Source organism: Mus caroli, unplaced genomic scaffold (genome assembly GCF_978045245.1).
Source record: "Mus caroli unplaced genomic scaffold, Mus_caroli_1 scaffold_15, whole genome shotgun sequence".
NCBI lineage: Eukaryota > Metazoa > Chordata > Mammalia > Rodentia > Muridae > Mus > Mus caroli.
In genome coordinates this window covers 7,033,874-7,055,689 of record NW_028227270.1, presented here as the reverse complement: position 1 = coordinate 7,055,689, position 21,816 = coordinate 7,033,874, and the positions used below count along the sequence as shown (strand labels likewise).

Genomic DNA, 21,816 nt, shown 5'->3' with positions numbered 1-21,816 from the left:
AGGTCTTACAGATCATTTGAATAAAGAGCAGTTAGCCTGAGACACGAATTTTCCAAACTATCTGCTTACTTTTCTATTTACTTATATGTCTGTTATCTTTAGTATTATAAATAGAAATTTCAGAGTGACTTGTTTGTATTGTGCTTACAGGTTCAAAGTTAAGTGACAAAAAAGTACACCACTGGAAAGGGACTGGTGATGTTGGGGTGGAGCTCGGTGTAGAAAGCTTGCCTAGGAGGAGGTAATTAGAAGACACTCACATTTATATAGTAAATTACATTTAAAAATTAAGGTGCATACTTATACTACTATTAGACTTAAAAACATTACAATATTCAGCTGTTGTATAATAAAAGCATTTATATCAAACTATATCTAAACTTCGAAGATATTTTTAAAGGTTATCTGCCAAAATGTTGCTGACTGATGATAGAAAAAAATAGTATTATTCATTTGTTGTTAGCTGTAACTTAACTCACTAGTGTGCAGAAATGATGGTTATGTGCACACATTACCACACAGTGATAACAACACTGCATGGTTCTAGGAAGACCCAATATATTTAATTTAAAGAACACTGATAGGTATCATATAGCTTAAACAGTAGCATAACTTAGACCATTTAAAAACAATATATTTATTTCAAAATAAAAGTTCCACTTACTCTCATCAGTATTTCAAAAATAGAAACTTTAATTTGTTACTATTTGTATATGATGTTTGCATAGTATTCAATTTTTTTATTTTATTTTGAAAATCTTAAGGTTTGTGTATAACTTTCCTAGAAGAACTCAGACCAGTATAATGAATAATCTACTGTACAAAGCCATGCCAAATGGCAGAATCACGGCAGCATGTTGTCGGAAATCCTTACCAGTTTCTCGTCAACTGTTATAAGCTGTGTGTCCCGAGTCTGGTTGTCTGCCAGCTTCCAATTGGATGTGCTCAACAACCTGCGGTGCGAGACGTGGAGTTAAAGGATGCTCTTGCCATGAAGAGAGAGGCAGACAGACAGACTTACATAAACACACTGCTTGAACAGTATCTGTCTTCTTAAACATAAAAAGGGAAGGAAAGAGAGAAGGCAGCACAAAAGCCCTTTTCTGCCCAATTAGTTCTGTCTGCTGAGTTTCTGGCAAACTCTCACTGACAGCTTACAACAGGCGGCACTTGATGTCACTACAGACTGTCTCTCATAAAAAGCCACCAATGACAAGTACTGAACTGCTCTCTATGAGGGTACAGAGGTTGGTTTGTCATGTCCAGGCAAAAGCATGCAAACTGGTCCCAACTCTTCTGGAATGCTGATTCCTAAAGGATGGCATCAGGGAAGGAGGTGGGGAGCGGACAGGGGTCCGAGGTATGAGAACAGGCTCCTTGTCTCTCCGTGTAAAGCAATCAGGAACTATTTGCATGGCTATCGTAACTAGTGCTGTTAGTCCAGTCCCCTATCTTGTTCACAAAACTGAAGGTCTGAATGAATAATTTAAAAAAGAAAATGTTGTTGGAAGTAACATGGGCACAAAATCAATTCCTTTCATGACCTCTTTTTCCTTTGACATAGGTCTCATGTACTCTATCTAGCCTTGAACTCCCTATGTAGACAAGTATGTCCTTGAGTTTCTGACATCCTTGCCTCCACACCATCATGCCAATTTATGTGGCAGTGGGGACTAAACCAGGATTTTCTGCATGCGCGCAGGTAGGTATTCTACAGACTCAGCTACATCCCCCAGGTCACGACTTAAAAATTTTTATACGTGAACAAAAACTTTAAGACTTGCTATATAGCAGTGAGATCAAAATAGGATTCTAACACGTTTTGGTATTGTCTGTGTTGAGGTGTTGTTTGTTTTAAGACAGAGTCATACTATATAGACCTGACCTGTCTTGAACTTGATATGTTGATTGACCATAGTGGCCTTGAACTCAGAGAGCCCTACACTTCTGCATCTAGAGTGCTGGAATTTAAGGAGTGCGTCAGATACCTAAACCACATAAAGACCCAAGAAAGATAGAGAACTTCAGATCAATTTCCCTTTATGAATATCGATGCAAAAATACTAAATAAAATTCTCGCTAACCGAATCCAAGAACACATCAAAACGATGATCCAACATGACCAAGTAGGCTTCATTCCAGGGATGCAGGAATGGTTCAATATACGGAAATCCATCAACGTAATTCACTATATAAATAAACTCAAAGACAAAAACCACATGACCATCTTGTTAGATGTTGAGAAAGCATTTGACAAAATCCAACACCCATTCATGATAAAAGTCTTGGAAAGATCAGGAATTCAAGGCCCATACCTAACCATGATAAAAGCAATATACAGCAAACCAGTAACCAACATCAAACTAAATGGAAAGAAGCTGGAAGCAATCCCACTAAAATCAGGGACTAGACAAGGCTGTCCACTTTCTCCCTACTCATTCAATATAGTACTTGAAGTCCTAGCCAGAGCAATTCGACAACAAAAGGAGATCAAGGGAATACAAATTGGAAAGGAAGAAGTCGAAATATCACTATTTGATATGATAGTATATATAAGTGACCCCAAAAATTCCACCAAAGAACTCCTAAACCTGATAAACAGCTTCAGTGCAGTAGCTGCATATAAAATTAACTCAAACAAATCAGTGGCCTTTCTCTACACAAAGGATAAACAGGATGAGAAAGAAATTAGGGAAATAACACCCTTCACAATAGTCACAAATAATATAAAATACCTTGGTGTGACTCTAACTAAGGATGTGAAAGATCTGTATGATAAGAACTTGAAGTCTCTGAAGAAAGAAATTAAAGATCTCAGAAGATGGAAAGATCTCCCACGCTCATGGATTGGCAGGATCAATATAGTAAAAATGACTATCCTGCTGAAAGCAATTTACAGATTCAATGCAATCCCCATCAAAATTCACTTCACTTCACTGAGTTAGAAAGGGCAATTTGCAAATTCATCTGGAATAACAAAAAAACCTAGCAGAGCAAAAACTATTCTCAATGGTAAAAGAACCTCTGGTGGAATCGCCATGCCTGACCTAAAGCTGTACTACAGAGCAATTGTGATAAAAACTGCATGGTACTGGTACAGCGACAGGCAGGTAGATCAATAGAATTGAAGACCCAGAAATGAACTCACACACCTATGGTCACTTGATCTTTGACAAGGGAGCTAAAACCATCCAGTGGAAAAAAGACAGCATTTTCAACAAATGGTGCTGGCACAACTGGCGGTTATCATGTAGAAGAATGCAAATTGATCCATTCTCATCTCCTTGTACAAAGCTCAAGTCTAAGTGGATCAAGGAACTCCACATAAAACCAGAGACACTGAAACTTATAGAGGAGAGGGTAGGGAAAAGCCTCGAAGATATGGCCACAGGGGAAAAAGTCCTGAACAGAACAGCAATGGCTTGTTCTGTAAGATCAAGAATTGACAAATGAGACCTCATAAAATTGCAAAGCTTCTGTAAGGCAAAAGACACTGTCAATTAGACAAAAAGGCCACCAACAGATTGGGAAAGAATTTTTACCAATCCTAAATCTGATAGCGGACTAATATCCAATATATACAAAGAGCTCAAGAAGCTGAACTCCAGAAATTCAAATAACCCCATTAAAAATGGGATTCAGAGCTAAACAAAGAATTCTCATCTGAGGAATACCAAATGGCTGAGAAGCACCTGAAAAAATGTTCAACATCCTTAATCATTAGGGAAATGCAAATCAAAACAACCCTGAGATTCCACCTCACACCAGTCAGAATGGCTAAGATCAAAAATGCAGGTGACAGCAGATGCTGGAGAGGATGTGGAGAAAGAGGAACACTCCTCCATTGTTGGTGGGATTGCAAGCTGGTACAACCACTCTGGAAGTCAGTCTGGAGGTTCCTCAGAAAATTGGACATAGTACTACCGGAGGATCCAGCAATACCTCTCCTGGGCATATACCCAGAAGATATTCCAACTGGTAATAAGAACACATGCTCCACTATGTACATAGCAGCCTCATATATAAAAGCCAGAAGCTGGAAAGAACCCAGAAGTGCCTAGCAGAATTCTAATGTTTATTTAAAATAATACATTCACAAATTTAATTTTAGAAAAATTGCCTACATACAAGAGCATATATAATATATATTTATTGTATAGGTGATGTGTTAAATACTCCCTAGATAAATTTCAAAATGTCAGGAAAAAATGTACTCTAATTCCAAATATTTAATATAGCAACAAAGGACAAGAGTCAATTATAACCACAGCACTAATCATTACAAATGGCAGAATGTAGTGCAGTGGTAGTGTATCTCTCTCTGTCTTGGAGACACAAGGCCTGATTTGACACCCAACTTTTCTCCTGACCCTCAGGAATATACCGACAGTATATAATCTTTTAACCCAAAATGTACTGTAAAGATGATAACAAGCATGGAAAAATTTTTGTAAGACAGTTTTATAAGACTTTATAAGTTTTGTAAGACTCAATTTCCAAGCAGGCAAGAGCAATTCACTGAACAGGGATAGTTCCCAAGCTGCCAAAGAGTTAGTAGCAAAAAATAAATACAATAAAAAGAGCAGAAGGATTAGTATTAGCACTTATCTATTTATAGGTGACCAAAAACTACATGAAAAATGTTAATAGAGAAATATAAATCAAAATACATTGGAGTGTTATTTCATATCTTTTAGGTTATATACAACCAGACCATCCTCGTTGACAGGAATATAAAGAAACTTGAGTCTATGTAGAATATAACATAGTACAGAACTGTGCAAAATAATGTGATAGTATCTTTAAAAAACTGAACACAGAATCATCATTTGATATGGCCATCCCATTACTGAATATATGCCCCGAAGATTAAAAGTAGCATCTTGAGCAGCTCTTTACACAGGCACTCCTAACAGTGCTACCTAGGCTAAAGCAAAAATAGACAATATTAAGAATCATACAAACACTTTTTCTAACTATACTGGTATTTCCAGATCTCTGAAGTATTAATCTTAATTCTCTGCCCAAAGGATAAATCTTTGCCAGATATACTTGTAATAATCAGCTACTATCATTAACGTATACAACTAGTTTGTGTGTGTGTGTGTCTGTGTGTGTGTGTCTGTTGTATGTCTGTGTGTGTGTGTCTGTGTGTGTGTCTGTGTGTCTCTGTGTGTGTGTGTATGTCTGTCTGTGTGTGTCTGTGTGTGTGTGTGTGTATGTCTGTGTGTGTGTGTGTGTATGTCTGTCTGTGTGTGTGTGTCTGTGTGTCTGTGTGTGTGTAAATTCACTATAAAGAGAGAGAGGCAGGCCTTATTTCTAACTCTGGCTTTACAATTTACTAGCTTCCTACAAGCACTTACGTCCTCTGTTCCTCTGCTTCCAGATTTTATTCTTTATGTTTCTAAATTGAGGCGTGTACTGCTCTAATATTTCTAATAATGAAAGTCTAGGTGATTACAGTAAAAACAAGTGAATATACTTCTAATTTGTTGGAAGAATTCTCTGTATAGTATTATTCTCTATTCATAGCTTCATGGAAGAACACAGGATATTTTGGGGGGAAAAACTCACAAAGGTTCATGGTTTTTTGTAGACACATAATTGCAGTTCATTTAGGCAAATACCTATGTGAATAACTGCTAATCTTATGTTAAGACATTATGCTTTTTAATAAACTTCCACACTGCTTTTTAAAGTGGTTGGACAATCTTCTGTTCCCACTAACAGCATGTGAGCTTTTTTTTTTTCTACTTTCGCTAGTATTTGACTGTGGCCATTATTGTAGTTATTAGCCATTCTAACAGGTATGCAGTGCTAGCTCATTACTGTTATCACCTTGCCCACATTCTAAGTAGGCTATTTTTTAAATTTTGTTTACTTATTATAACTGTGTGTGTATGTAGAATGGTGCACATGCCAAGTCATACATGTAGAAGTCAGAGAACAACTTCATGGACTTGGCTATTTCCTACCTTTACAAAAATCACTGGTCTTATGTGACAAGTGTCTTTTACCTGGACCATCTCACTAGCTTTGGGGGCACTGGGGGTGCGGGGGGGGGGGGATGACTAAGTCTTGTTATGTAGTCCAGGATAACCTCAAAATAGTCATCCTCCTGTCTCAGCCTCTTAGTTTTAGCATTACAGGCCACAAAGTCTCATTGTCTACCAAATTCTTTGTGTATTAAAGATAACTATCTTTCAAAGATGAGTGTTTTGAAAACATTTCCTCTGTTCTGTCGCTTGTCGTTTCATTCTCTTTACAGTATATTTCACAGGACAGAAACTTCTTATGTTACTTTTTTGGGACAAGGACTCATGGTGTAACTCTGGCTGGACTGGCACTCACCATATAGACCAGGCTGGCCTTGAACTCAGAGATCCCTCTGCCTCTGCCTCGAGTGCTGGGATTAAAGGCACACAGAACCAATGAAGTATAACTTGTACACTTTTTCTTTCATGGACCCTAAGTTCTGTGCCTTACTAACAGATCACACACACACACATCTGTGAGACTCTACTGGACTTCCTTTGTTCACATTCCCTAGTTTTCTTAATCTAGACTTCGTGAATACTGGGGTGCTTAGGTGTTCTGACATAGCAACTTGCCCATACAGGCCTCAATGTTCTGATCTGAAGTGATCCTCCTGCCTCAAAACTCTAAGTAGTTGAGAATACAGGCATATGCCAAAACACCCAGTTTACAAATACTGATTTTAGTGCTTTAAAGCATACACAGCATATACAATATAGAACAAGCAAACGTCCCTGCTAAAACCTGCTAGAATTGCAGATTTGTGTTGCAGGATATTTGATCACACTGTGAACCCCAAGCTTGTATTATTTACTGGGGAAAAAAGTAAAAAAACCTGTTCCTAGTTGCTCAGTTCTAGCATACACCTTTAGTGGAGGAACTTTCTGTTTATTGTAAACCGGATTAAATAAAGTCAATTATAAGGCAGAACAACCAACCAGTGAACTAGAACTGACCTTAGGGGAAAATGGTAGTAAGAATGGATAGAGATGCGCCGGAAGCAGTAGGGAAGGACATTCAGTTTGAGGGGGTTTTGAGACAGTGTGGAGGGGAGCTCTAAGTGGTTAATATAGCTGTGACTTTATGGGGATGAGATTTGTTGGAGCAATGGAAAACACAGATTAACACTCCTCTAAATTCAGAAACAAATCATAAAGACTGTTTCTGAGAGAAATATTAAAAGGTCTTATCAAGAACAGCACAGACTGTCCAGGTTGTCTATAAGCAGGACATAACAGCTTTAGAGAGACACTGGATAGTAGAAAAAACTGAATTAAATCAGCCTGTGTATTTTAAAGATGTGTTTCAACCTCCGAATATATGTGTAATGTTGGGGAAGAGGTTTTGTCTTTGTGTCCACAGGAGAAGGAAAGCTGTGGATACCACCAAACGATAAAGACTAGGTTCGAACAGGAAAGATCTGAGAAACGAGAGGTAACTGTGCATCAGACAGCTTGGTCATTCAACCCAAACTAACTTATAACAACTGACAAATGCCTTCCAGTTGATCAGGTATGAAGACAAAAATAAATAATATTTTCTAATAAGATAAAAAAGATAATATTAAGGCATACTTTCTTTACTGACATGAAAAATGGGTTTTCTTAAACCACATGATTTAATTCCATATTAGAATGTTATACTGTAGATACAATGTGGCCCCTGCCATCTTGGACATCAGCTTTTGAGTTTTCTTCTTAAATAAAAAGGATATTTTTGTTGTTTGGTATCAAAAATACAGTTAAGAGATTTAAAATATTTTAAGTAAATTTAAAGGGTTACTATAATTCAAACCTGTTTTCTAAATCTCTAACACTTGGAGAGATTTGAAGCTAAGATAAAACATTTGAGCCTTTAATCCCACCATTCAGGAGGAAAACTCAGATACAGCTCCTAATTGGGTACATTTGCACACTAGAGAAACCACATAGCATATTACTGATTATTATAAAAACCCTCTACAGGGTGACTAGAATGGTAGCTAATTTCCAGTGGGGTCAGGAACAAAAGAGTAGCTTTATGCAAGTGCCCGTAAGCTCATCTCTGTGCATGCAGCCCTGACCAATACTGACCCAGATGATACCCTAATTATGGATATTTAAATAGGTATAATATAATAATAATATAAATATAAATAGGTATATTTATTGATGAATTGGCAACTCTAAGGAATTAATATCTTAGTCTTTTAATTATAACCCATTGTGTTTGTTTTCAACTTCTTACAAACTGAATTAGGCCAAAATTCCTATTAAATCAAGTCACAGGAAAATATGACTTAATTATACGTAAACTGATATAAAGTAATGGTATGTGCTCTCCACACCACAGTAATGATCTTGGCCCTGAAATGTGGTCATGTTAATCACTCTCAACTCATGACCTTAAACATTCTCAAGAATTTGAATCAAGAGAAATTTTTAAATTATCATCAACATACTATTTAATCTAGCAATAAAATTAAGGATAACAAGATTTAAAATGGTGCAATGGGTAAAGATGCTCGATTCCTGGGACCTAGACAGGAAAACCTATTCTCACAAGTTGTCCTCTGACTGTCATTCATCCATCTTAGTTTATATGTGTTTGTGTGTGTGTGTGTATACTAAAATTTTCATAAGACCATTTTAATATTCTGGGAAAATATATAGAACAGAATAAAAGGAAAAATAAAGATCCTACAAGTGCTTTAAGTTCAAGGAAATAATAGTGAAAATGTCTCACTTATAATTTCTTTATCAAAACTAATTTACTTTATAATTCAGACTTATTACAGTAATTTCTATAGTTGAGAAATGAGGCCCTTTCCCTCCTATGAGCAAGGAAAACTTGTGATAGGGACTAATAGTACGTACTAGAATACAAAGGATATCACAAGATCTTAATTCAACAATCTAAGCAACCACCATAGGCAACTAGAGAAAAAAGAGTTATATAAACCTGACATCAAACGAAGAAAACAGAGGCAGAGTAAAGAGATAGTTCAGTAGTTAGGAGCACTTCCTGTTCTTTCAGAGGACTCAGGTTCCGTTCTGGACACTCACTTTTAGTTCTAAGGGATCTGATATTCTCTTCTGTCCTCGGGGACACCAAGCCCACACATGGCACACATACATACACTTAAGCAAAAGGTTTAAAGTTAGCCTTGTAGAATCCTTTTTAAAAAAAAAAAACTTGTAGGGACTTGAGAGGATGGCTCAGTGGTTTAGAGCACTTGTTCCTCTTGCAGAGGAGCTGGACTCGGTTCCCAGAATCCACATCACAGCCTTCAATCTGCTGTAACTAGTTTCATGGGATCTGATACTCTCTTCAGGCCTCCTCTAGCACTGCACACAGTGGTACACATACATGAACATAGGTCAAACACTCATACACATGAAATAAATCTTCTGAAAAAAAAAACAAACATTTTAAGCTTTAATATTTTGATTATGTATATCTGTGTGTGGGGGTCTGTACATGTATGTACTGGTGACCCCTCTAGGACTATCCTGGAGCAGGAGTTATAAGCAGTTGTGAAATGCTCAACATAGGTGCTAGGAATCAAACTCAGGTTCTCAGCAACAGCACTACATTCTACCCTTTGAATAATCTTTAACATCATCGTGACTTTTTTCTGGAAGATCAGTTAACAAAACATACAAAAGCACGACAACTAAGATAATTCCTCATGAGAAGTAACTATAAACTTTCCCTCCCAGACCAGAAAAAAAAAAAAAAAAGACAAGACTATTTCCTCTAGTCACATATAATCAGTAAGTTCAAGTTAATGCAGTAAGCATAGGAAACAAAGACACTGGGCCTGGAGGCCCACACCTTCAATCACAGCACTTGGGAAGCAGAAGCAGGCAGACCAAAGCCAGCCTGGTCTACACAGAGTTCCAGGCCAGCCAGTGCTACATAGTAGGAGAGGGAGAGGGGCAGGAGGAGGGGAAGATGGAAGGATAAGAGGGGGTAGAGGAGAGAGGGAGAAAGAAAAGAAAACTAAGCATGCTAGACAAGAATAAAATGGTCTTTATTTGCCAATGGCATCATAGTCTATCTGAGCCCAAACACATGAATCACTGAAAAGTCTTCTGATCATAGTTAATGATTATAATATTGAAATTGTACAATACAACAAATAAACCAAAGTGAATTTTCCTAGCTACTATCAATAAACAAATGAAATGTGATATTAAAAGCACAACTGTATGTACATCAACACAACAATATAGTCATGACATAAAGGAGCATTTTATCAACAAATTGGGAGGTTCTCACAGGATCACAGCCTCCAATAGAATCACTGGTGCTTCAGCTCACCAAAGTACACTCTATGGTGTCTGTCCAATGAAGAAATCATCAATCCATTTCTCAGAATGTATTCCCACAGTTAAGCGACATACAATTGTAAATAAACATTTACATGAAAATCTAACAACCTGCCCAAGGTCTTTATAAGCAAAACTAGAAAATTCTAATGAGGGAAATCATAAAATACCTAAATAATGAAGATATATTTTATATTCATGAGCAGAAATAATTGACAGTGTTAAAACATCATTTCTTTGTAAATTATTCTATAATGAAACAAACTATATCAAAATCCCAGCAAGTTGCTTTCTGGACATTAGTAAGCTAGTCCTAATGTTCATATTCAAAGGCTGCCAATACAATGCTGAAAGAAAATGAACAAAGTCAGAGGACTGATTTTTCCTAATTGTAGAACTTAAAACATATCTGTATGTGGATACCTAAAAGATAAATAAATCAACATAACACAACTAATAGCCCAGAAATAAACTATTTAAATATAATCCACTGACCTTTGGAAAAGGAGTAAAGGCAAAGTCATACGATGAAAAATAAGGCCCATATAATGATCTTAATGCTATGTCTGTCTGTCTGTCATGCCAGTATGGGCATGTGAGACCAGAGGCTGGTACTCTATCAGTCTCTACTTCAACATTTGAGAAAGGCACACCACCGAACTGAAAATTCACACATTAGCTAGCAGGCCATCAGTCTTGGGATCTGCCGTCTGTGCCTCCCCAGCACCAACCACAGTCACAGGCATGTGAGTCACACCCGGCCTTTTATATGCGTTCCAGGGATTTGCACTCAGCTCCTGTGCTTGTGCAGCGTGTCCTGCACCCACTGAGCCTTCTCCCATTCATCAGATTGTAGCCTTAAACCTTTCTCCACAGTTATCCATAATACATCACTGAACTAATATTAAGATGCAAAACCACTAAGATTCTAGGTGCTCTTGTAGTTGGCTCTGAGTTTGTAACCACCAAAAATGATTCATGACATACAAAAATGGGTCAAGTGTATTTCACTAAAATTAAAGCTTTTTGTTCTATAAAATGTACTGTTTTTAAAAATCAAAGCTACAGACTACCAGACTGTCTTTGCAGGACATCTATCTTGATTAAAAAACACATCCCTCATACAGAAGGATCCTCATAAACTTCACTAAAAAAACACAACAGAGTTAAAAAGTGGGTAAAAGATGTTATGAACACATCAAAACAATGATCCATCCTGACCAAGTAGGCTTCATCCCAGAGATGCAGGGATGATTTAATATACGGAAATCCATCAATGTAATCCACTATATAAACAAACTCAAAGACAAAAATCACATGATCATCTCGTTAGATGTTGAGAAAGCATTTGACAAAATCCAACACCCATTCATAATAAAAGTCATGGAAAGATCAGGAATTCAAGGCCCATACCTAAACATAATAAAAGCAATATACAGCAAACCAGTAGCCAACATCAAACTAAATGGAAAGAAGCTGGAAGCAATCCCACTAAAATCAGGGACTAGACAAGGCTGCCCACTTTCTCCCTACTCATTCAATATAGTACTTGAAGTCCTAGCCAGAGCAATTCGACAACAAAAGGAGATCAAGGGGATACAAATTGGAAAGGAAGAAGTCTAAAAAAAATCAGTTTGCAGATGATATGATAGTATATATAAGTGATCCTAAAAATTCCACCAGAGAGCTCCTAAACCTGATAAACAGCTTCAGTGCAGCAGCTGCATATAAAATTAACTCAAACAAATCAGTGGCCTTTCTCTACACAAAGGATAAACAGGATGAGAAAGAAATTTAGGGAAATAACACCCTTCACAATAGTCACAAATAATATAAAATACCTTGGTGTGACTCTAACTAAGGAAGTGAAAGATCTGTATGATAAGAACTTCAAGTCTCTGAAGAAAGAAATCGAAGAAGATCTCAGAAGATGGAAAGATCTCCCATGCTCATGGATTGGCAGGATCAATATAGTAAAAACGGCTATCCTGCTGAAAGCAATCTACAGATTCAATGCAATCCCCATCAAAATTCCAACTCAATTCTTCACTGAGTTAGAAAGGGCAATTTGCAAATTCATCTGGAATAACAAAAAACCTAGCATAGCAAAAACTATTCTCAATGATAAAAGAACCTCTGGTGTAATCGCCATGCCTGACCTAAAGCTGTACTACAGAGCAATTGTGATAAAAACTGCATGGTACTGGTACAGCGACAGGCAGGTAGATCAATAGAATTGAAGACCCAGAAATGAACTCACACACCTATGGTCACTTGATCTTTGACAAGGGAGCTAAATCCATCCAGTGGAAAAAAGACAGCATTTTCAACAAATGGTGCTGGCACAACTGGCGACTATCATGTAGAAGAATGAGAACTGATCCATTCTCATCTCCTTGTACAAAGCTCAAGTCTAAGTGAATCAAAGACCTCCACATAAGACCAGAGACACTGAAATCAATAGAGGACAACGTGGGGAAAACCCTCGAAGATATGGCACAGGGTAAAATTCCCCTTTTCTTAAAATACTAAAAACTTGGGAGACTTCAATGCCCCACTCTCACCAATGGACTCTCACTAATCATCTAAACAAAAACTAAACAAAGAAATATTCGAGCAACCGATGTTTTGAGCCAAATGAACCTATCAGATAGTAACAGAACACTTCACACAAACACACACACACAACTAAAAAGTTTGGGCTTTTATGAGGAATTTATTAAAATTAAAACTTTATCATAAATACCCTAGGCTAACTATCTTTGTAAATTCTCCCTGCCTCCTTAGTGCTAGGCAAGGGTGTACTTTACAACTCCCTCCAGGAGCTGGCACTGTGAACAGGCTTTGATGCTACACTCACCACACAGCACCCTGTTCAATAATCACATCTTTCTCAGAGGCACTGCATGCTCTAGGAAGTAATCTTGTCTTGCAGGGGAATTTCAGTGAATATATCTCTGACACTTTTTATTACTTTCCATTTGTGTGGGAAGAGTGGGTATGTGTGTGGGTGTGCTAGCCCTACTTGTATATGGCTTGTCTCTGGCTTGGATCTTGGCATCTGTCCGTTAGGCTAGGCTTGTCCCCACACCCTCAGCCTGGGATGAGAGACACAAGGTAAGAGAGCTGGATCTTACATGGTGCTGGGGATATGAAATCAGATCCTCGTGTTTGCATGCAAGTATTTCATGCAAAGCCTTCCATGCTCTTCACTGTCTTGGCAACCTCCAAGAACTCGTGTTGTCAGCCGTAACTACAACTTTTCCTACCATGCTGATTTGATAACTTGGTTTGAGCATCTTTACAGGGAGGACACAAGCTGGTAACTTTTTAAAAGATTTATTTTTATTTTATGTGTGTAAGTGTCTGCATGTATGTATGTGTTCCATGTGTATGTTTGATGTCTGAAGAGGCCAGAAAACTGTTAGCCACCAAGTGGGTCCTGGCAACTGAGCCTAAGTCTTCTGTAAGAGCAGTAAGGGCTCTTAACACCTCTGAGCATCCTTCCAGCCCCATAGGCTTCTGGTTTTGAACAGAATGAAGTTCTGAAAAGGATATTCCTATTTTGAAAGTTCTTTACATTTCTTTATTGTGCAGAGGAATAACCTCACCCCCCCCCCCCTTATTTTCTAGAACCGTCTTCCAAGTTTTACTTAAATTAGGCAGATTTAAGTCTGTCTAAATAGGGAAATAATCACTAAGAGATTAAGAATTCCCTCTCAAGATGTTCACTGAGAGCACACAATCTAAGCACATTTTCCGGCCAGTTCTGTCCTGAAGTCTTACTAAAAGTTCCTTCATTTCTCAATCTACTTTAGGATTTTATTTGGCATTCTTTTAAAGGTCAGTTTTTTGGTTTTTACAAAATGAAGAACTGGCAAGTTTTTGTTGGAATACTTGTCTAGGGTTTATAGTTGTAGTAGAAGGGAGTGTGTTTCTAGCATCTTCCAGTATGAGACCACTGTCTTCAAGCTCACTGATGACACTTGGACACATAAATGCAGAATAGCCATTGTCTTCAGGTCTTTAACTCTTTTTATCCATATTCCATTTAAACAACTAAATATTTGTTGCAGGTGTTGATTTTCCTTGTCATACAGGGGCTTGCTTTTAGCTTCAAGTTTCACTAACTAGGGCTCACAATTGGTAACTTTAAGACTTGGTAGCCTTTCATAGTGCTGTCTAGTTTTGTTGCCATTGATGTTGTTAATTTGACACAAGCAAAGGTCAATTAAGAAAATGGCCAACTGTACTAGCCCATAGCATGCTGGTAGGATTTGCTGAAGGAGGTGGAAGCAGGAGATCTCTGTAAATTCAAGGCCAGCCTGGGCAAGCTCCTGAACAGCTAGGGCTACAGAAAGACCCTGTCTCAATAAATAAACAAACACACACCTCCAAAAGCTTGGCCTGCAGACAAGCCTGTGAGACATTTTCCTGATTAAAGATTGATGCAGAAGGAGCAGCCCACTGAGAGTGGAGCTACTCCTGAACAGTGGTCCTGAGCTATATAGAACAGCAGGCTGATGACAACCAGGAAAAACAAACAAGAAGCAGCACTCCCCTCCCCCATGGCTACTTTCTCGATTCCTGCCTCTAAAGTTCTGCCTTGAGTGACTGCGATAACTCCCCGCAGTGATTTAGAAGTCCGCTGAAAGTTGTAAGCTGAAATAAACCCTTTCTTCTCAAAGTTGCTTTTGGTCATGATGCCATATCATAGCAGTAGAGACCTTAATTGAGATACATGGTTTTTAAATCAATCCTTAGAAAAGAACCTACCAAACAACCTGGAACCTTGTCTTCCACTGTCATCGCATTTTACTGCTTTAAGTTCATAATAAATAGGGTTATAATTAAAATCATATTTCACTTTAACAGGGAAAAAAAGGGTTTTCTTCTTACCACTCTCTGAATGGCAAGGGTATGCTGAAAGCTGTCACTGGGCTAAAGTAGTCAAGCAGTACAGCTGCAAGACTATGGACATAGAGTTTACCTCAAGTGACCAGAAGAACTAGGGCAGTAATGGAGGTAACCAGCCAGCTTCTCCACAGAGCTACCCAACATCAAAGTCTACCTTAGCTCTGAGGATATGGCTCAGTGATAGAGCCCTGATTTAATTTCCAGCAGATGAGGGTTAGGGGCATAGCTTTAATTCAGCCAAAATAGGATTATTTAAAGAGCTACCTAACATCTTTTACCAAAAAATACTAGTCAACCATGCATAATCCTATATACTTATCATAAGGCTAGGCCATTACGGCTCTGCAATATTTCATTTTACCCAAGCATCTGGTGAGATTGTACTGTCTTACTGTCGTCATTCTAGCTATGGGCAAGCGATGGATGTTATCAGTGAAATGTGTGAGAAAAGTGACAATAACCGCAAGTTTAAGTCTGCACATGATTGCCTTGCCTTCTTCCTCTGTCACAGTAATCAAAGGTTTGTCCACAGATGAGGACATACAAAATAAAGTTACTACCTGTCCCATAAGGGACACACAGAATAAACAAGAAATAAATCTTTATTAATTTTAAATCACAGACCCTGACAGTTACAGGCTGATTAGCAACTGCCTGTTAATAATACCTCTCTTAGGGAATGCTACACGAGAACTCAAGCTGTATGGTATCTGCTATACATTGACTGAAGGTCAGTGCCATATTTTGACAGTTTACTATTTTCAAGTGAATCAACATGCCACATTTTACAAAGTTACATTTTGGTCTTAAGGGCAGCATAATGCTGAGTCTTCCAAACTCAAGACACTAAAAAACACTAGATGGTTGTTTCATGAAACCGCTAACGCTACTGTTCCATTTTGCAGAGCATCCCTGCTACATTCAAAACTACATAAACCTGTGCCTGTATCAGCAGCTCTAAGTATCCCACGGCTGCTGTTTCCCTGCCTTAGGAGCTTTGGACTCAGAACCTCAGTGTCTGCAAAACAGACCACGGAGATTGTGTTTGCATCGTAAATATATTTGCACCACAGTTAGACCACAACCAAAATGCTGAAAGGTAAGAAATGCTTTTAGAACACACTACATTATCTTTGTGAGCAACATTATCAATAATAATTCCATCCAAAATAAAGCTAGTTAGTAGGTATTATTTACTTACTCTTCAGATCAAAGATGAAATGTCTGTCCTTCAGCAAAATCTGGCATTCTTGAACAAACCATTTTACAAAATTTGATCACATGATTAAAATTAATAAATATATGTTTTAAAATATCACTAGCTTCCTCTCTTTATAAAACAAATTGAAAACAGTTCCAGATGTCAATGATCTTAAGTCTAGAGGGATATGGACAAGTAACAGATGATCACAATGAGTGATCACAGGAGTACAGGGAATCTCTAATCCAAACATCTGAAATTCAAAATGCTCCCAAAATTTCAAACTATTTGAATACTAGCATGATATCAAGATTGGAAAGTTCTACACTATAATGCTATGTGTGTAAGAAACAAAGTGAATTTTATATTAGACTAGGACCTATCCCCAAGATACCTCATATATATATACAAATATTTCTTAAGAGATTTTGCAAAGATTTCAAAATTTTAAAAACCCAACTATAAACTCTCAGACAGGAATATTTAACTTATGCTGGACACTGGAATATGCCAGTTGGAATCCAAATCCATACAGACTGGCACTTATTCTAAACATTGAGTTTGAACAAATCAGTAACGAAGCTGCTACCTGGGGACGAGCAGGAGTTCTGTGAGCAAACAGGGTTGGGGGTGAGGCAGGAGAGGCACAGAAGCCTCAGACAAGTATGAAGGAAAGTGTGCAGAAAGACAAAACTTTAATTATAGAAGAAAGAAGATCTGTGGAATTGTAGGTAACTTAGAATCACCAAAATAGTATTAATGCATGCCTATAGGTTGGGCCAGGTGGAAGCTGTTAAAAATGCAGATACCACTGGGTATGGTTGCATTTGCCTATTACCACAGCACATGGGAGGGTGAGGCTGGAAAACTGTAAATTTGAGGTCAGCTTCGGCAACTAAAGAAATTTGACCCAATCCGGACTGTATAACTAATTCCTATTTTGAGAAACGGGGAGGAGATGAATGTCCAGGAATGAACAGAAGAACAAAAGATGAGAGCAGAGAATATGAAGGATTCCATAACACACTGAGAGGTGTGAACTTAATCCTGTATGTAACCTGAAGTACAAATCAATTCAAATGCAGACCAGTGGGAAGCTCAATGACATGTTTCTAGGAATCATGGGAGCTAAATTGGAGGCAAATAAACCTTAGAATTTAGTGACTAGGAGCTGGAGAAATGGCTCCAACGGTAAAAGGTAAAGGACATGTGCATTATGCCTGATGACCTAAATTCAATCTCTGCCTCCCAAATGATGGAAAAGACCTGACTGCTGCAAGTGGCCCTCTGACCTTGGTACAAGTTCACACCCACATATATACACAAATTAAATATATGTAATTGTTTTTAAAGTAAGAACTTAGTGATGAATAAATAAGACCTAAGAGTAAGGAGATAGGAATGAAACAAGTTTCTAGCTCAGAAACCATTCAGACTCTAATGAAAGTAACTAGGAAGGGAAGGCAGGGGAGTGATGCAGGGTTGTTGTCATCATCATCTCATTGTTTCGACTCCAGTGAGATCAAGATGTCTCTGGAAGGTCCTGTGCAGAGGAATTTTAAACCTGCAACAAAGGTGCTTTGGCAAGGGATCACATCCAAAGACCTTCTGTGTGCTCTGGCTAGAATAAAGACATGCCCTTATTAAGGTACACGCCTTTAATCCCTCTACCTGGAATAAAGACACGCCCTTGAAACTTGCCTTTAAACTCAAACAATGAAAGTAAAGTTAGTTTGTTGAAGGAAGCACACATGTTTAAAATCAAATCTAACTGAGGGACAGAGTGATGAATTAGAGTTGACAGAATGACTCAGAAATACGATATGCCCAATTCTCAAGAACAGACAGGAAAGAGAGGTGACTTAAGAGAACAGTACAAGGTGGCTGGGCGAGAAGGCACTGGGACAGTTTGACAGAGACAGGGTTCCTATGAAGGCAGAATGAGCCAGAGAATGAGAAGGAGCCAGAAGACTAGAACAGATTGCCAGAATTAGTTTGAGGCCAAGCACAACAATTCAGTCAGAAGCCAAGAGAAGCCAGATTGAATCAGTCATTTTAAGAGAGAAATGTAGGCCAGAACAGCTAGGTTAAAGCAGCCAGCCAGAGTTCAGAAAGCTAGAAAGGGTGAGTTTATTCAGTAGTAAGTCTCTAAGATAACAATTACATCTGGTGAATAAAAGTTATATTTACCATCCTGATCAGATGTGTCTTGAATTCTGGGAAGATACAAACTCCCAGGGGAGGTAGAGAGAACATCTAGAGCCTGTGTTTGGTATAAATGAGTAGCGACAAGGCTTCCAATCAAGTTACAGGCTTTAATAACCCTTTACCAAGGACCTTCCAATGGAGACCCACGTTCCCACAAGTCACCGCTTCTCTGCTTAAGTACTTATAAATGATCACTAAGGAAATTAATGTGATTACTGTGTTAAGTGTTTTAAAAATATTGTTAGCTGCCCTATCTAAGTCGAGTCTTTAGTATAAGCAGTAAAAAGTCATGGTATAGGACATGCCATGCATGGCATTCGTAACTACACAACTGTGGCTCAGGCCCATACACATTCAGTTACAGAAGGGGAAGAGCCTCATGAGGCTCCATCCAGAGGAGTTAATACAGTCAAGGACTACTGGGAGGAAAAAAGTCATTGTCTTTAGTGACATCATCACTGTTGAGTTACCCTGGTTAAGCCCAGTGGATCACAAAGCAAAAACAAAGACATGAGGATGAGACGGAGATGAGGGGGTGAACATGGGAAGGGGTGGGAAGAGGATAAAAGGTATGAAAGAATGTAACCAGAATGTATCATATACATGAAACTGTCAAAGAATAAATAATGATTTTTTTTAAGTCATGGTAAAGGGCTGGAGATAAAGCTCAGTGGAAGAGCACTTGTCTACCATGCACAAGGCATTGTAGGTTTCGATAACTACACCTATACCTAGTAAGAGAGAGAGAGAGAGAGAGAGAGACATGAGGGAGGGAGGGAGGGAGGGAGGGAGGGAGGGAGGGAGGGAGGGAGGGAGGGAGGAAAAGAAAGAAGCCATGGTAGATAATAGAAAGAATATTAGCTTCCTATACAAGCTGTAACAAATTATCAAACAATTGGTGGACTAAAGCAATATATATTCATTCTTTATAGTACTGGAAGTCAGAAGTCTTGATTTCATTGTAATTAATATCAATATATCAGCAGGACTAGTTCATCCTAAAGCTTTAAGGTAGACTCTGTTGCTAATCTAGGTTTCTGTTGGTATCTGACTGCATTACTCCACCTCTGTTGGTATCTATCTGACTGCATTACTCCACCTCTGTTGGTATCTGACTGCATTACTCCACCTCTGTTGGTATCTGACTGCATTACTCCACCTCTGTTGGTATCTGACTGCATTACTCCACCTCTGTTGGTATCTGACTGCATTACTCCACCTCTGTTGGTATCTGACTGCATTACTCCACCTCTGTTGGTATCTGACTGACTGCATTACTCCACCTCTGTTGGTATCTGACTGCATTACTCCACCTCTGTTGGTATCTGACTGCATTACTCCACCTCTGTTGGTATCTGACTGACTGCATTACTCCACCTCTGTTGGTATCTGACTGCATTACTCCACCTCTGTTTCCAACTCTACATTGTCTCTTTATACTCCTCTAATCACTGTGATAGTATTAGAACCACCACAACAATTTCCATTGTCAAGATTCTCAATTACATATGTAAAAACTCTTTTCCTATATGGTAACATTACTAGGTTGCAAGGCTTAGCATATGGACCCAACTGGAGGAGTTCATTATTCAACCTAGCAGTATACAAAGAATAAAGGTACTTTGTAGTTATTTTTATTAGTGTGTGCGTGTTTGAGAGAGAGAGGGAGGAGAGGGCATGTGTGGCTATCAGAGGACAACTCTGTGCAGTTGGTTCCCTCCTCCCCCTTTACGTGGGTTTTAGGACCAACCTCAGGCTGTCTGGCTTGTGCAGCAGTGCCTTACCCACTCAGTCATCTAGCCAACTCAAAATTTCTAGTCCTTAAATTCAACAGTGAGTCCATAAGAATTCATTTCCTATTATATTTCCTAGCATATTTATGTGCATACATATGTAAAATGTAAAGCAATTTTTAAGACACAGCTGGGGCCAAAGAGATAGCTCGGCAGTAAAACTGCTTTCCTGCACAAGCCTGATGACCTGAGTTCAGTTCCCCAAACCCAATGTAAAACAAAACAAACCACATTTGGCATTTCTTATTCCTTAGCTCTCTCTGCTATTGTTTGGAGGCTGTCCTGCATCTAAGGCAGGAAGACAGTGGCCACAAAGAAGATGAGAACTCTCTGGAGTCTCTCAAGTTGCTCTGAGAAGTAAACACTCTGTGCCGTGCTGCTGGTACACAAGCCGACTTCAGAGACGATCAGACAGGGCAAAGTGAATCCAACAACCCTCTCCAGGTTGAAGAAAACCCAAACAGAATGCTGTAACATGTTGGCCAAAACTGGTGTCCATCCGTCTAGTAGCAATGATATTACACAGACTGGTTCTCATGGACGCAGGTGACTGTGGTACCAGTACCAGAACAGTCTGGTGAAAAGCAAACCGTGCAAGCTTTTCTTTAATAAAACCTGTCAAAGCTTGTCTTTAAACAAACAATAAAAACAAAACAAAACAAAACAGAACAACATCACACATTTGGAAGTCCGGTATGGTGGTGTAGGTCTCTAATTCTAGCAAATGAGAGGAAGAGGCAGGCAGATCTCAGTGACTTCACACTAGCCAGGGCAATACAGTGACACACTCTCTCAAAACAAACACAAACAAAAATTAAAACCACAGGAGGAGAGACAGAAATCAATAATCCCAGCACTTCTGTGGCAACATGAGAAGGAAGACAGGAGAATGTCCCAAAAGCTTGAGGGATAGCTAGCCTAGAATATGAAGTACGACAGCAGAAATCTGTTCTTCGTGCCTCAACAAGGTGGAAACAGAAGAGAATCAACTCCTGAAAACTGTCCTCTGATCACTGCATGCACTCTGTGGCCGTGCATGCCAGCATTTATACAAGCACAAAATAGTAATAATTGTCTTTTAAAAACCTACAAAACATAGCTGGACATGGTGGGACACACCTCTAATCCCAGCACTGGGCAGGTAGAGGCAGAAAGATTAGGAATTCAAACCAGCATAGGCAGTACTCTGAGAGAGAGGAGAGAGAGGAGAGAAAGAAGAGGGACAAGAGAGAGGAGAGAGAGGAGAGAGAGAGAGAGATTGGCTAGTGAAATGGCTCAGTGGTAGTGCACCTGGGTCAGGTGGCTCACAGCTGCCTGTAACTCCAGCTCTAGGGAAGGTCTGAGCATA

At 38.8% G+C, this 21,816-nt stretch overlaps 1 protein-coding gene across 1 annotated transcript in view; it reads right to left on the bottom strand.

Moving 5' to 3' along the window:
- The window catches only part of Ndufs4 (NADH:ubiquinone oxidoreductase subunit S4), a 113,710-nt gene that overhangs the window by 78,569 nt on the left and 13,325 nt on the right, over positions 1–21,816 (bottom strand). The window contains exon 2 of the mRNA XM_021180357.2: positions 875–953. Coding sequence (XP_021036016.1) covers positions 875–953 — 79 coding nt within the window. The remainder of the gene's footprint in view (positions 1–874; positions 954–21,816) is intronic.